Below are 17,737 nucleotides of genomic sequence, written 5' to 3' on the forward strand. Positions count from 1 at the left end.
AAATATGTTTAGCCAGTGGTAGGAGACGGCCGAGATAAGAACTGTAATGTGAGCTAATTTCAGGAGCATTCTTTCTTTGTTTCCTCTCCTGTCTCCAAGACGTAAGGGATACAATGGCTGTTTAAGAATCACCGATCTTTATTTAATGCGTGCATTTCTACCAGCAGCTCTGCTCGGCGCGCTGCTCCCTTTGCCTGCTTGAGCCTAGGTTCTCCTCTCATGGGCTGGGCGGGGCTGCTGGGGGCTCGTCCAAGCTGTCCAATAGGCAGGACCTCCGAAGTCTGCCGAACACCAGGGGATACCGGATCCCGAGGGGATACCGCATATTACAAAACACCGTTTCGACTCTACACTCTAGGGAGCTCTGGTCTCTCGTAAAAATTAACGAACTACAAATTCCAAACTGCTGACTACGCCCCACGCGCATGAGCGACAAACTGTAGCAAGATGGCGGATCCTCAAGTGGCTGTCGGTTCTGCTGGCTGTTCAGGGACGGTAAATACTATGCGGAATTTCCTGGTTTGCTAGTACAAGGCGTGTGAGGTAGCGGGGATCGGCAGCCACCGAAGAGGCAGTCTAAGAGCCACCATTGTGTCTCTAGTGCTATCTGTTTACTTGATGTGTTCTTGCGCCAGCATTTCCCCGTCCCTGCGTCTTGGTTGGCTAGTTTATGCACGCGGAAGTAATGCCTGCCCCTTCGTTGTGTTTTTGTGGGATGTGTCGTTTCTGGTCATGCTATGTGTTTTATGTGGTTTAGTAGCCTATATTAATAGTAGTAACACACCTACGAAAGGACGGGCTTACCGACTGGATGAGTATGGACGAACCTCTGTATTTTCAAAGCTGGTCCTCTTGAAAAAAATATCCGGAGTATGATGTTTGGGTTTTTGCAGGGCTCATGTCCTAAAACAAGAAGGGGGACGTGCGTGAAGGTGAACTCACCAAGTTAGGTAGAATGGGTGTGACATTACAGGAAGTGACATCGCCGCGTGTGACATCACAACCGATGACCTCCCAGGATGTGACATCAGATCTTAAGACCTCACATATGTTTAGCAGGTCTATCATGAGTAAATTTGAGCGCATTACAATATTTAACAAGTTAGATTTTGCATTGGGGTTGTGCCAAGGTATTGACACAAGCCCAACGCAAAATCTGGGCCTAAAGTTATAAATTTCTTTTTTTAAACGCTGCCACAAAGAAACTGGCAGCAAGGAGAAAGGTGGCAGTGAATCTCTTCAGCTTAATTGGTTGCAATATCTTTTCAAAATATCTTATGGGGTTAAGGCACCTGCTGCAGAGATCTTTGTATGCCAGCTAAATCTCAGGGAATATTAATAATTGTAAGATAACTCTGGAGGATAACACATTGCTGGAGAGATCTGTGTTTTGCCTAGACCCATTTTTGAATTAAAGTAGCATAGAGGGTTAATATGTCTCCTGCAAAGCACATTATGTAACACGCAGATGACAGATTTTTATTTTATGTAAGTTGGTTACTGCTTTTAAGACAGAGATTCTTTTCTTGCAGTTCATAAATTGCAATCCTACTAATATAGCACAGTGAGGTATGAAGGACATGTGGCTCCTATACCTTGTAACAATCACTGTCTTATGTAATACATCATTTATATTGATGTACGCACACATTTATTTTCAATGTATAATCTGCACGAGTGATGCAAAGCTCTCTGACGACCTGCTTTGGGATGAGTAGTGCTAAAGCGCTATAAAATAAATTAATCAAAATTGTGGTTATTTTTGTAAATACTGGGGCGACCAACACATCTGACATTCTTACAGTGTATGCATATCTCTTATATACAGGTACTTAACAAAGTCAAAAGCATTTCTCTCTTAAGTATCTGTGAAGTGATAAGATGTGAGCCTTTGTTTCCCCTCCATTGCATCTAGGTGTGAGGCTCCAGATAGCTCCCAGCCAGAATATTCCAACAGAAAGAGGCATAATGGCCTCTTAACTCGGGCTTTTGCGATGGGGAAGCTGGATTCTGATCAACTCCTTACCTGCCCGCATGTTGCTGCTCAAAACAAAAGCAGACAATGTGCAGGCGCTACTGAGAGTATCCCGGTATCAGAAAATGACACTGGAACGAGTTCAGCATATTTCTGTGAATTCCATAGGAATTAGGAAAGTAGCCGGGCACTCCACTGAAAGTGGGCAGCTTTGCAGCAGTGCAGATGGCGTCTACCCTCTGAAAATAGTGGGTACATTGCGTCTAACCTTGACTCGAGCACTGGGTTTTTGATTGAGAGATGTATGTTGACAGGGTATAAATCAACGATCATGGTGCATTAAACAAAATATGGGAACTACTATGCTGCATGCAATGGGGGCGGGGTCAAAGGTGGGCTTTAAAAACAAGATGTTCTGTAAAAAAATATTTTGTCTATCACCTTCAGGTAGCTACATATTAAATAAGTGCTACGCAAACAAAAGATGGACGGAATGCTGAATAAATCATACATTCACCCCCAGTCAAGAGATCTGGGTTAAATCCATTGTTCTTTTGCTCACCATGCCACCCCAGTTTAGACCCAGCCATGTGCAAATCAGTCTGGACCCTGTGCCTCATGGGAACAGTCCAGACCGAACTGCCAAGCCAGGTCCTCCCTGGACCGGAAACAAGCATCCTAGGACCGGTTTCTGGGTATTACCCTTCATTAGCCAGGCTAGCTTGAATCCAGTGGCACAGTCAGCATACCCATCCCATTTATGGTGAAAAGTGCTATGCAAACAAATGATGGACGGAATGCTGAATAAATCATACATTCACCCCCAGTCAAGAGATCTGGGTTAAATCTATCTTTTTTTCTTTTTACATATAAAATAAAGCACAGCTTGAATGAAAAATAAATGTGTGAGAACGTGTCTCTGTATATACTGTTCCTTAATAGGTACAGGGTGTACAGAGTCCACAGACCCCAAGGGTTTAACAGAGGTTAAAGTTAGATATAACCTTACTCTCCAAAGTGGTAGCCTGGTCGAGCAGTAAGGCAGTATCAGAGGACAGTGTAAAGCATTTGTTGTACACACTCAGTCAGCAAATAGTTCCACACACTCAATAACTGAACTCTAGGCCAATGGTTTGTATATAAAAAATATATGCTTGTTTTATTTTAGAACCAACACTTGGAATTAAAATATACTTTCTTGACAGGAGATGTTTCATAAAAATACTTTTGTATATGTAATAGACTTTTTAGTAAACAGTTACAAGTAGTTGCAGTAAGCAACTCTATTTCTAAACACAATACATTGAGCTCAATGATAAATTCAAATTATATGCAACAGATTACTTTTTAGATTACTTTTGTAATTCCAGGCCTGGATCCTAGATCCAGTCCTGGGTCAGTTCTCAGAATCAGTTGTTGAAAGTCGACTTTGGTACTGTAATGATTTTTAACTAATATTTAGCTATTTTAAAAGTTAGCACTTCGAAAATATTTCAGAGCAAACAATCAATGATTCCCTATGGAAGAAAATTTAGGTTACAGGTACAGTAGGTTATCGTTACTTTTGTAATCCAGTACTGGGTGCCTAGACTCAGTACTGGGACCTTTATCCAAAACAGGTAAGTAATTACGTTTTCAGATGTTATACGATTTTTGAAGAATATTTAGAAATTGCAGAAATCAACACTTAGAAGAAATTTCACAGAAAAACAGTCAATGGTTTCCTACGGAAGAAAAATGAGTTAAAGGTAAGTATAGTTGTGGGTACTTTTCAGAGTCAGTGCTGGGCACCAAGATCCAGCACTGGGAGCTCACCTAAGAGCAGGTGAGTAAATTCGTTTTTGTCACTCGGCTGATTTTTGGTGATTATTTTGAGTTTTGAAAAGTCCACACTTAGAAGAATTTTCAAGAAAAAGCTAGTCAATGTTACCCTATGATGAAAATGAAGTTAGCGGTTTAAGGGTAAGTACTCGACTGGCAGAGTTGAAGTTCTGGGCATAGACTCAGGGGTCCCCCAGTGTCAGGTAGGTACCGTTAGTTCACCCTCAGCGGTTTCAGGACGGCCGGGTGCAGAGAGAGTTAAGCCCAATTTTATCCTATGAGGGATAGGGGGGTCTTGGTTGGTGGCTGCTGTCTGGCAAGCCACGCGGCTGTGGGAGCTGGGCTCCTGGTCACTTACTCAGGGCAAGTGGGGAAGTAGGTTAGAGTAGAGTTTTCACTGCCAGGGCCACTCGGGCGGCTGGGTGCAGGGTGCTTTTGAGCCGTCGGGCGCTCAATTGATTTCTATGGGAAATCTCCGGTTTGGAAAAAGGCTCGGGGACGAGGACTCTTCAGGTGCCACCACCACTTCGAGAGGTAAGTTGGGTAGTTGCAGGATAGGTAGGTACCCCGGGATTGGACACAGAGGGCCGTGGGGCGCCGGGTGCAGGGATGCCTTTTGGTGTCGGGGAAATCTTACCCTCTGTTGATCGCGGTTGGGGTGGCACTCTGTTCTGAGGCTGCAGGCTTCTCCAGGATTGTCGAGGGGGGGTCCTTGGGTGCCGGACTCGGGGTCACAGTCGCCGTGGGGTCGTCCTCGTGGGTTTAGTTAACTCCGGCACCGGCCAGGCTTGGCGGGTGCAGAGTGGGCTGGGATCGCGGTTCCGGGCTGCTGCCAGGGGTGAAAGGTAGGTTCTGAGTAGAGCCTCTACTCATGGGAGTCCCAGGGGATCAGAGTTCAAAGGTAGGCAGGTCCTCCGGGGCTTCTGAGGTTGCTGGCCACAAGAGATGCCGGGTTTGGAGCAGGAGCAGGTTCGAGGTCGACAGGCCGGTAGGGCTGGGGCCAAAGCAGTTGGTGTCTCCCTCTCCTTCGCAGATGCAGGGCAGGTCTTCGTTTCTTCTCGCTCTTCTTGTAGTTTCGGAATCTGGGGAAGGAAGGTTCAGGGTGCCCCTAAATACTAGATTTAGGGGCGTTACAGGTAGGTGAAGGCCAGGGACCAATGGTTCCTTGTCCTGGGGTGGGTACACCCCCTATCCTGCCTCTCTCCTGTGGGAGGGGGGCAGTAGCCTAATCCTGATAGGGTAGGCAGGGGAGGCTGGTGCATAGGGGCGAGATGGGCGTCGCCCTCCCACCCTGGGGGACAAAAAAAATGCCTGTTGAAAAACACTGAGCAGCTAGGAATAAATTGTGCTGGCTGCTAGTGCTCAGTGAACAAACATGTACAAAATTGGAGTTTTCTTTAGGGGGGTGTGGGGGTATGGCCTTTGCTCTGCAGTGTCTGCACATGCTTTTGGCTGGGCGAAGATTTCTTCGACCTAGAGCCAGAAAGCAGGGCAGTGACGACACACTGGTGGGTGCAGCCTATTGCTAACTACCAGAATAGCATTTCGATTTAGGGCGTTATTCCCTTGGCCCAGGGCGGAGCTGGAGGCCTTCCATTCATTCCAATGGCCAAGGGTGGAGCATTCCGGCAGGTTTAGAGTTTGTGGGGGTGTGACAGTGGCCTTTGTTGTCTCCTCCACCAGACCCAGCAACAGTTGTTTTTGTTCAGTGATTGGTTTGCTGGGGTCTGGGGGAGGAGTCGATTCGAAATCGAAAGAATTTTCCAGTTTGGGCTTGTGCTCTCATTGGTATTGCCACGCTCACTGCTGCAGTCCTCTTGGGACTGGGAGTCTTACTCTGGAACAGGAGGAGGGTTCGTGTTTTTAACCTGGTGTATCCTCACAACAAGGATTTTGGGAGAGTTTTGTTCTTGGTCTGGAATCTTGGAGGCAGAAACCGGGGCTGGCGTCTCTGGCACTTTACAGGTAATTGCAGCAGACACCGAGGGACGGGTGCTTTAGAAGAGAGAGAGAGGGGGAGGTAGCGGGACTGGAGTGGATATTTATTTTGCCCTTTTTTTTCAGTTTTATATAGCGCACACTCGACCTGAAGGCGTTTTACACGAGCAGCAGTATCCCGGCGTAGGTCATAGGCCATCAGGAACTGTTTTCGATCTATTTAACGGAGAGAGCAATGTAGGCTTCGACGAGTACGTTTCACTTTCACTTCTGTCCATTTATGTCCCGGGCCTCGAGCATGGTAGTATAGCAAGGGTGCCAAGGACCCTGGTGCTAGGTGAATGGGCCCACCATTCATAATAAAAGACGGACATGCAGTGGGCTCCTAACATCTCTGCCCCACACCCCCCCGGGCCACGGCCCCCACCAGCCTCTCACCAGGCCCTCGGCCTCCGGCCTCCTCCCCTCTGGCTTCGGGGCTTTTCAGTGAGCAGGGCCGGCTTTAGGGCAGTGCGACCGGTGCGTGGCTTCCTGTGGGCGCCGTGTTTTAAAGTTTATTATGCTTTTGAAGCACCTTCTGCAGCGTTTCTTTCCCCCGGCAATGACCAGGCCTCACATAAATGTCAAGATAACTCGTGTGATTAATTATCTTCCTGGAGAGAGATCAGCATTTTGTATAGTTGAGGTTTTGACTTCGGTGAAGTTAGCGCAGAGGGTTAATATGCCTGCTGCAAAGAACGTGTGCCACTGCCAAGTAGATTACAGAGTGTGTATGATGTAAACAGATCAGCAGGTTACTGCTTTCAAAAGAGACATCTGATCTTTTTTGTTACTTGCAATTTAGAACTTAATGTCCTCCTATAGAATAGTGAGCTATTAACTTTCATCCCAGAACTGCATACACACCGCAAAGTATACATTATTAGAACATTGATTAATGTTGCAAAAAGGGGTAATTTGGCAAGAAATCGATTCTTATTATTAAAGAAAACCCCCCAACTATGCTGTTTCTTTTTCGACTCTGAGTTTGTGCTTCTCCACACCAAGCACTCTTAAACTATACTGCCTACCAGTATGGATGACATGTGACTCCTACTTTTCCTATACACTGATTTACACACGTATGATTGATTGTCTCTGTGTAATGTGTGTGATGCAAAGTGCTCGGACACCCTACACTGGTATGAGTGGCGCTATATAACTAATTCAATGCATCTGAGAGAGTGTGGTTATGGTGACTTGGTCACTGTTAAAGGGTGCTAGTGAGAGAATCCGTGGTGGAGGTGGTCATTGGGGGGGCGCCAACAAACATTGTCGCACAGGGTGCCACCAGCACTAAAGCCGGCCCCGAGTTTCCGGTCTGATTACCAGGTTTCTTTGTGTTCATTGCCACTCTCCTGAGTGGGAGAGTGGAAAAGGTGACAGCGGATGCTGTAAATGAACTAATCTCCACTCTCTGGGCAGCCGCTTGGCTCAGTCATAAACTCTACTGCAGGAAGCACTTCGGGAGCCCCCGTCTCACTGGGACTGACCACAGCCCAGGGCCGGCTTTAGGGCGGTGCGACCGGTGCCACCGCACCGGGTGCTGGCTTCCTGGGGGCACGGTGTTTGAAAGTTTATTATGCTTTTGAAGCACCTGCTCCAGCGTTTCTTTCCCCCCGCAATTACCAGGCCTCACATAAATGTCAAGATAACTGGTGTGATTAAGTATCTTCCTGGAGAGAGATCAGCATTTTGTATAGTTGAGGTTTTGACTTGGATGAAGTTGGTGCAGAGGGTTAATATGCCTGCTGCAAAGAGAAGGTGTACCAAGTAGATTACAGAGTGCGTATGATGTAAAAAGATCAGCCGGTTACTGCTTTCAAACTGAGTTTGTGCTTCTCCACACCAAGCACTCTAAAACTATACTGCCTACCAGTATGGATGACATGTGACTCCTACACTTTCAGTCCTTTGGCTTAAGTAACATTTCCTATACACTGATTTACACAAGTATGATTGATTGTCTCTGTGTAATGTGCGTGTGATGCAAAGTGCTCAGACACCCTACACTGGTATGAGTGGCGCTATATAACTAATTCAATTCAGCTGAGAGAGTGTGGTTATGGAGACTTGGTCACTGTTAAAGGGTGCTAGTGAGAGAATCCGTGGTGGAGGTGGTCATGGGGGGGGGCGCTAACTAACAATGTCGCACAGGGCACCACCAGTACTAAAGCCGGGCCTGTCAGTGAGAAGCACTCTCCCTCGCTCCGAGAGTCGAGAGTGCGTGGCCAGTTGTTTGTCACTCTCTTTTGTGACTTTAGTCACTCTGATTTGTGGTATGCGTTTTACCTGTCTGCCGTGAAAGCACCAATTTCTCAGAGTTTCATTTATTGTGCAACTGCTACCTTTCCTTTTAACTTGTGCAGGACATTGTCTGAGTCGTTCCTGGCAGCTGTTATAATTTATTTGCGATGTGTACATGCTTGTATGTGACTTTTTTTTTTTAGCTCATATAACTGCAATACTCCGAACATATTCCTCTGTTCATGCGTTTTGTGTGGGGCAAACAATGAGTATAGGCGTGTACCTTTTGGTATTTCTCAGATTTTTTTCGGATTTCCCTTTTGCAATTACACTTTCACCTCTGTCGTCCATCACCAGGGGCATTTTATTTTCAGTTGTAACATAAAGCGAAATAACGTGATCCCCTATGTCAGTCTACACTGTGGGGTCATGGTGGAATGATTGAAGCTGAGCTGCAAGAAACAACGTTAACAGAATCTTAAACAAGTGCAAGCTCGTGCTTGCTGGGAACGAAATTAATTGTGAGCCTGTAAGGTAAATATAGCGAAGAAAAGTGCATTTCCCAGGGATCGAGGAAACGGGCAACACACCACTAAGGTAGCATCAAGTTAATTTAAAAAATCGATATAATTTAGGAAAAAATAGAAACATGTTTAATTGATAAGGAACAGTAAATAGGCTTTGATTGATGTCTCTCTTAGACGCCAGAAATACAGCGTTCACCGAAGACAGTGGGCCACTGTCTTCGGTGAACGCTGTATTTCCTTTGCTAGAATCCGAAACTAGGCCGCGGGAGGCCTTGAGATGCCACGCACAGAAAGAAGCGCGAGCAGCCCAACTGGAACATTTGATTGCGCTGTCAGAAGAGAGTTCTGTTAATGTAGGGAAAATGACGTGTTTGGGTTTCCTTACTCCCTCACGATATCTCCACTGTTTTTCTGAATTTTCCTAGTTTCTTAATTACTCTCAACCAGTGACACTCAAAGTAGGCCGGGGACCTTCCCATGCGGCCCCTGGTTGAGCAGCAGCACCAGGCCGCAGTTTACTTTACAAAGCATTATTAACCGCAGAAGAAGCGTTTCGCCATGGTACATGAGATTATAAAAGTGCGTTGCATTTTATGTTTTTTAATTAACAGTTTTCAAGCATGAATTTGGAAACATGATTCATGCCCCCCTCCCCTGAGAACAATGCCAATCAGCAAAGTGAAATAAAACAATGACCCAAGATTACACAGTTTGGTCAAGTGCGGAAGCTGGGATTGATCCCAGGCAACGGAGGGCATCTGGTGTGTGTGGCATACATGCCAACATTTCCGAAGAGCAAAGTGGGAGATTTAAAAAAAAATAATCGGGAGATTGGGGGCTGACTTTTGCACACACATGCGTCATCACGCATACACGTCCCTACAAAAGGACAATGCACCAGTTCTTTTAATTTATTGGTCCAAGAAGAATCACTAACTTAAGAGAATTAACTAGATGCAGTGCGAAAGCGCTTTCTGTAAGGCGGGTGTGCCAGCTGCAACTTACTGCTGTGCGCTACAAAAATAAATTAATATTAAAAAAAAGAACAGAATGGTTACAGAGGAGCAGGTGGATTAGGAGGTGTAGGGTAAGCAATGGGTACCGAGTGCGGTGGGGGAAACAAAAAAAAGAAAGGCAGGTTGAGGGAGGAGGGAAAGGCAATATACTAGGTTGAGAGCAACACGGCGGTATTTGGCCGGGAGAGAAGTGCAAAAGGGAGAAAGCTGAAAAACACATGCACTCTCATGAAGTGCATAACCAAAAGTGAGCAGTGAGCGAATACAAGCCTGGCAATGAAAAGGATGTCAAAGAGGCTATGCTGCAGGGAAGGGACAGACGCAGAATGACCAAGATGGGACAAGGAAAGCCGTTGAATATTAAGCAAACATATAAGGGCTACAACAAAGCTGTTCATTCGGACAACAATAAGCACGTAATAAGTTCTTGCTAAGTCCACAATAGGTCTGTTGCAACTAGTAAGCTCACACTGTCTGTTCGGTGAGCCCTAAAAATGAATGCCAGGCATCTCAAGCAAACATTTATATGTGCCCTGAATGTATCTGCCACACTTAACTTTTGCAAAGTGTCTGTCGCTGAGCTGCACCATGTGAGGTACATTATTTTTTGTAACTTTTGATGCTTTGAGCTAAAAACGTTTGTTTGGTGGAATCTGCAAATTATGCAGCAGAGAGTGGGATATTTGCAAGAAAGCCCACAGCTCACAATCACATTTTGCCAGTGGCCCTGCCTAAAACATCTAGAATTCTTTGTAAAATAAAAGCCCTTGACTGGGAGCACGATGTCCTGATGTTATACATTAGGGACAGCCATCAGTTTCAGTTAGGATCCTTGTTTAGAGGAACATGTTGTGTAGTTTTTGCTACAGTGTAATTTGCTTGGTGATGCAAAGAGGGTACATCACATGCATGGTGGGTGGTCGCATAGTGCTAGGATGAGATGTGAGTATGATGTGTTATGGTGATGTGTGTAGGGTAAAGTAGGGGACGTGGTACGATGGGAGATATTGGATTGTGTAGCTGTATTAAATGCCATGTAGTTTGGTTCAGTGCCAATATGGTTTCGTATAGTATAACGTGATTGATAGTTTCATTGTTGATCTCTGTCTTCTTATATCCTTTTTACACAAAACAGGGCATAGTTCACACCAGGAACACACACCACTCATAGCTACGATAATGCAAAGGCACGCAAGCACAAACACACGCAGACAAATACGTATATGTGCATAAAAAGTTTACTCCATTGCGATGGTGAAGGCGAATACCTCTGCTATTCCGAGGGACCTCCGCTGACCACATTTAGATTTGTACTCAAGCCCCATCGACAACTCCTAAATTGGTGGTTCATTGTCAATGCGGGAAAAGTTTGACAGACGGTCCCGTCAACCATGGTGGACAGTCCTCAAACATTTTTAATGTTCTGCTTTTCAAAGACAAACTATCAATGTTCAAATTTGCTTTTGAAACATCAAAAAAAAATGAACGAACTTACCCTGTGAGTTTTCTCCCATGGTATAGGGGTCACTTTGGCTTATTTCCCATCCCACACCTTCAGGTTTTTCCTGGTTGTGACAAACTGGAAATAAAATCAGTACACCATCCATCCTAAATAGGGCGGGGAGTGCAATGTTCTTCCACTCTCGCTCCTACTCCCTCGGGTTCATCAGAGAAAGTATTCCGTTAACAGCACCAACCGGGCCTCTATGGACAGAATACGACTGTAAATGAGGTGGACGGACTGAAGGTCTGGTGGGTAGGGTACTCCATCACATTTGCAACAGAGTGCCCTGCTCACCCAACTCTAAATTGGTGCTAAGTGATCTCAGTACATCCACCTGTCTCATGGACAGCAAACTTGAGTCTAGAGGAATGCTGTTGACCCATCTCCTTTACTTAGCTGTCCCTAAAATCACTACCCACAACACACATACCTGTGAACGTCACAGAGCAGAGCCAAATGATAGAACACTTCACAATCACTGAGAACGTTGTACATGTATGAGTTTGGCCCTCCTCTAGCACTGCTTGCAACACACCAATGGACCAACAGTATCGACATTCTTTAATACGGCTGGCTACAAGGTTAACACAACGTAAATAGCGTTCCTCAAAGCCAAGGCAAGCGCTCCTCATATCTTCACTCGACTCCAAATAAGCAGAAAGAGGCCAATTATTTGACAGGTGCAGAACAGTTTAAAAACGAAATAGCACGCGTAACAATTAATAGCATTACTGATTGGGCCTTGAATCGGGTTACTGTCATGTATGGGCTTTGGAAGTGTGCTGCTGCAGGACTGGACATTTGGAAGGAAGAGATGTGTTACAGGTAGAAAACACTTAGAGGGCCTCTTCCCATTGGCTGTGTGTGCTTGGCTTGGGGGTCGTTTTGCAAGCAGAACAGTTAGAGGATTGGGCACTTTTTTGATATGTTTGTAATGTTTTCTTCACACTTGTGCTTTAAAATGCTATATTTGGATCCCGTTTTTGCAAAAATTTACAGTAAATATGTGGTGTAAAACCCACCATTTCAATACATTTTTTGCAAATAATTTCCCCGCACCCTCCTTTTTCAGTTCGGGTTCGCTCGCTCGCGCATTGTACAAGGGTACAAATTTTTCGCCCACCAGTATCAAAATCCACCAGCCGCCCCTGAGGGTAGGGCCTCCCATCTTCAAGATGGCGAGAGCCCGGAGATGTGCTGCACCTCGCCTCCCCCACCTGGGGGGTGGGGTGGGCAGGCTGGCACATCCCCTGTCCTTGTATGGGGTTTCCGGCCAAGCTTCCCGCCAGAGTGGGGGGTTGCAGTGGCCTGGGGAAACTCCTAGAGGCGGCGGGCCATTGAAGCTTCCCTTTGCTCATCCTGGGGGAGGAGATTTATCACCTCACCCAGGATGTGCATTGTTGCAGGCCCGGGAGAGCAGGGGCTCTCCCACCCAGGGGTCCAGCAACGTGTCTGCTGTGTGGCAGCCTGGGCAGCCTCAGAGCAGACGTGGATTGTAGGTTAGTTGTAAGGGGGCATCTCTAAGATGCCCTCTGGGGTGCTTGGTACATTAAATCCCACACTGTCATCAGTGTAGGTTTAATGTGCTGAGAAGTTTGATACCAAACTTCCCAGTCTTTAGTGTTGCCATTATGGTGCTGTGGAGCTCGTGTTTGACGAGCTCTCAGCACCATGTACTCTTAAATGGCAGCACTGCACTTACAGTGCCCGGGAATGGACCTGGGTACTGTAGGGGCACAGGGCTCCTGCTCCTGTGCCCACACCATGGGCATAAGGCGGAGGAGTGTGGCTCAATGGTTAGAGCGGCAGACCCTGAAGCAGAGTCCTGGCCAGGGACCAGAGTTCGATTCCTGCCTCGGCGGGGCTCGGGCTCAATTTCCTTGGACCTGTCTATTCTTGCCTTGGTGCCTATTCTAATCACGGGCCCCACGCTGCAACTCTGGGCAATAGCTTGCTTAGCCTCCACACCGGCCCCACCAGCGCTAAGGATGCCTGGCTTCACCCTGGGGGAGCCCAGGAGTGGACACTTCACAGGGAAAGCCAGGAGGGGTTCCACAGCGGTATGAGTATCAGCGCCAGGAAACCGCAAAGGCGACACCGCAAGGTGGCCGTCTGGTGACAGTGCGCTCTATAAGTACCTTGACATTTACATTTTACATTTACATAAGGCACCCAGCCAGAGGGGTGGCTGACATATGCCTTGGCAGTGTAGGTAATGGGCATGGCACACAGAGATGTGTGCCATGTCGACTCTTCATTTTGTCCTGCACCCAGACACTCAGCCTGCTAAGGCAGTGTGTGTGTGTGTAAGGGTACAGGGCCTCTAAGGGTGGCACAATGAGTGCTGCAGCCCTTAGTGGCCCTCCCTGGTCACAAGGCCCTGGGTACCTAGGGTACCATTTACCAGGGGCTGACATGTGGCCAGGGTTTGCCAATTTGGAGTTTGTGTGTTTTAAGGAAGGAACATAGGCTCTGGGCACCTGATTGGCAGGAGTCCAGGGTACACTCAGTCAAAGTACATTCAGCAATTTAGCAAAAAGTGGGGGTATACCATCCAAGAAAGATGGCACTTTCTCACACATTGTAAAAAATTAATCAGTGAGAAATGCACTGTAGTACATTATGAAACCTCCGTTAGTTAACGCACTCCAAAAGTCTGCGTGTAACCAGATAGCGACAGAATTAAATGTTGGTTGGTGTAGTGGAGAATAGTGACTTGTGTAATTTTAGTGTTACAATGTGCCAGCCTGTGACAGAAAGCACAGTGAATATGTAAGTCATTATTTTAAACTTGCATTACACAGAGTATAAGAGACCGCTAAAAATGTCCAAAAACATTTTAAGATAAAATAATGCTTCCAAAATATAGATTTTAGTAATACCCAGACTGTATGTAATGTACTTTGTGTTTACATGTCCCTTTAACACCTAGTCAGTGGTAGTAAGCAAATTTTTATTTTTTAATATAACTCTGCCTTCAACACCTTATCAGCACTATAATAAATGCAAATACAATTAAAAGCACACACTTGACAGCTCAGCTGGTAACTCTGCACTACCACTATAAAAGAAGGAATCTTTGTCATTACAAAGCTTCATGTGATTGATCAATTAAAGCCAGTACTGGCTCACAAGCACCCTTTGCACATATTTGCAGATTAACTAGTTGCGCACATATGCATTTATTTCAGGCGAGCAGGCAACCTGGCAAGAAGGTTTGTTTTTTGTTTAGCTGTCTGCCCTGCTTCATTTTCACACAGTGATTAAAATGTCTGTAGCAATGCTGAGAAGTGCAGGTAATCTGCCTTTCAAATTAGCGTGCAGGTTCTCCGTACTGGTTTGTACTTACCCATTGTAGTAATCGACTCGAGGGTGAGTAGAGTTGAATTCGTGTTTATTTGATAAAGCTGCACAGCAGACGAGAGCAATGGTCAACAACCTCCCACACCAACCGCTCTCCTCGCTTGTCTCAACCCCACAGTTCTATTCTTGGTAGCTAGGCAACATAACATTCCTCAGCATATAATACAGGCAATGGTAAACAGCTGTGAACAGGCAATGTGTACAAGTGTGGAGTATAACATATCCTCCTTTCTCAATAATGATAAAATATAACCTTGTACTTTAAATCAAACATTCAAAATACAAAGAATAATGTAAATGAAAAGAAAGGAAAACAGAAACATAAAAATAAAACAAATAGCATTTTTCCTCCTTCTTTATTAACAATAAAAATATAAACCTATCCATTGAAAGAAGGATAGAAAATTTCAAATCCATCACACAAAAAACAATTGAGTGAACTTCCTAAGAAAGTGATTAAAGGTAAAACATTACACATCAACACGGTATGTCATGGGAATAACTTTAGGCCTTGAACTTTTCCTGAGAACCAATGCAGAAGGAACAGCACTCCCACCATTACCCAACGCAGTAGGAGCAATACTCCCACCACTACTGCACAAATGTGCACCAGTGGTGGAAACATCATGAGCATTCCTAACCTTTACAATTTTGCTGACATTCCACCATTTACCTCCTTCGACTTGCACAGAGTTCCTACCCAACCTAGTGACAGAAATGGGAGAACCAAACTTGCTTTCACCCTTTCTTACGTGCACTGGCGACCTAACTCGAACCAGGTCTCCTACCTTTAGGGGTACAACCTTCACAACTCTTTTATTATCAAACCAAGATTTTTGCTTGGACTGAGAACTGGAAACATTCTCTTTGACTAACAGCATAAGACTGTCAATATCCGGCACAGTTTTAATCCACTTGTTCATCCAAGCCGGCTTAAAACTTTGTATTAGGCTTCCTTCCTCTTAGTAGGTCGAAAGGAGACACTTTAGTTGTGGAATGTGGAGTGGTCCTGTAGAACCACAACATACTATTAAGAGAGTTAACGATATCACAGTTACACGACTTAGCCCACTTGATGCAATCACCCACCACCCTGTTCATTCTCTCAACCAGACCATTCGACTGGGGATGATAAAGCGAGCTTTTGGCATGTTGAATATTACATGAACTAAGAAAAGAATCAAATTCACTGCTAGTAAACTGTGAACCATTATCAGTGATCATAGTCCCAGGAAAACCCTCCCTCAAAAACAGATCTTTCAGAAACACAATAATGTTATTGGTAGAGGCTTCTTTAACAAGTTTTAATTCAGGCCATTTTGATGCATAATCAACAAGGACCAGAATAAAACGACATCCCCCAGGCAGAATCTCTAAAGGTCCCATGACGTCTAAGCCAACTTTGGACCATGGCTCTGATGGACATTCAATAGGCAGAAGAGGAGGAGTGAAAGTTTTTAAACCCTTGTCAGCAGATTTACAAATGTGACAGTGGCCGACAACATTATCAATATCGCTATCCATAGCGGGCCACCAAAAGAATTCACGAACAGGTCTTTTTGTGAGTGTGGAACCCAAATGTCCCTCATGAGCTTTAAGAATGATGTCATTCCTAAGACTTTGAGGAGTGATGAGCTTTTCCCCCCCTTAACAAAACACCATCTTCTAGAGAGATTTCTGTTTCGATTTTCCAAAAAGGTTGCAGAGAATAAGGAAGAGCACATTGCCTTGGCCAACCTGACCTAACAAAACCACACACACGTTGAAGAATATCATCATCAGAAAGAGCTTTCATCCAACCTTCAGCAGACTGAATCCCATGTTCAACTAAATCAAGTGAAGCTACTAAACAATCATCGGAATCTTCTTCACCAATTTCGTTAGATGAATTCTCATATTTGTCATCCTTTACAGGAAAACGAGAAAGAAAATCTGCTCTGAGATTTCTTCCTCCAGCGATATGTACCACATCAAAATGGTACTGCATAAGGCGTGAGACCATACGAAGAATTCTAGGGGAACAACATTTGTTACTTCCACCCCCAAGAATAGAAATAAGAGGTTTGTGGTCAGTTTTCAATAAAAACCGCCTTCCCCAAATGTAGGGTCGAAATTTTTCGATTGCCCACAGACAAGCCAAAAGTTCTTTCTCTATGACTGAATACTGGAGCTCACCACCTCTCAACACCCTTGATGCAAAAGCAATTGTGTTCTCCCCTTTTGAACTATCTTGAGTGAGGACAGCGCCTAATCCTACCTGACTGGCGTCAACCGTGATACAAGAGGATAAAACAGGATCAAAAGGCTTTAAAGCGTTGCTCTTAACAAGAGAGTGCTTTACAAACTGCAAAGCCGTTTCACATTGAGACGACCACTCGAATGAAGAACCTTTGCAAAGTAAGGAACTGATGGGCCTAACAATGGTCGCATAATTTGGTATAAACTTGGAATAAAATTCCAATAAACCAAGAAGCGACTTTACACCACTTTTGCCGCACGGCGCTGGAGCATTACTAATAGCCTCAAGTAATCCTTGTCTTGGTTTGATCCAATCACCTGAAATAAGGTGACCTAAATATTCAATTTCCTCAGTAAGGAACATGCATTTTTCTGGTTTAACAACAACACCATGATCTTGGAAAGTCAAGAGTACCTTCTCAAGAAAAGAATTGTGAGTTGCACTGTCTTTAGAATGTATCAGAACGTCGTCCTGAAAAACAAAGTACACCTGAAATCCCTCCCAACATATTTTGCATGACACGCTGAAAAACTGAAGCCGCAGAGGCGAGACCAAAGGGCATGCGTTTGTACTGAAAAGTACCTAAAGGAGATACAAACGCAGTGAGTGGACGAGATTCAGGTTCCAGTTCGATTTGGTGGCAAGCACTTGCTAGATCCAGTTTTGAAAAGATTCTAGACCCTCTAACACTTGCAAAAAGATCAGAAATCTTAGGTAATGGGTGGGAGTCGACCCAGATTTCCTTATTAAGAGATCTTAAGTCAATGCAAACGCGCAGTTTCCCACATTTTTTGCGTGCGACGACCAAAGGTGAAAGCCAGAGAGAGGATTCAGTGGGCTCAATGATTCCTAGATCGCACAATGACTTAAGTTCTCTTTCTAGATCTTCTCGCACACTGAAAGGTACACCTCTCAATTTATGCTTGACAGGGAGTGCTCCATCTTTCACTAGAATCTTGTATCTGAACCCTTTAATAGTACCTAATCCCTCACTGAAAACCGAAGGAAAACGTTTACTCCATTGACCCAATTGTAGATCATCAGACACCAGGAGCACCTGCTCGGCAG

General features: G+C 45.1%; 1 protein-coding gene across 1 annotated transcript in view; it reads left to right on the top strand.

Annotated features, from left to right (window-relative positions):
- Positions 1-212: 212 nt before the first annotated feature.
- Positions 213-17,737, top strand: part of TAF8 (TATA-box binding protein associated factor 8) — a 146,146-nt gene continuing 128,621 nt past the window's right edge. The window contains exon 1 of the mRNA XM_085647188.1: positions 213-495. Within this exon, the coding sequence (XP_085503314.1) occupies positions 448-495 (48 nt within the window). The 5' untranslated portion in view covers positions 213-447. The remainder of the gene's footprint in view (positions 496-17,737) is intronic.

Source organism: Triturus cristatus, chromosome 1_1 (genome assembly GCF_964204655.1).
Source record: "Triturus cristatus chromosome 1_1, aTriCri1.1, whole genome shotgun sequence".
NCBI classification, from domain to species: domain Eukaryota; kingdom Metazoa; phylum Chordata; class Amphibia; order Caudata; family Salamandridae; genus Triturus; species Triturus cristatus.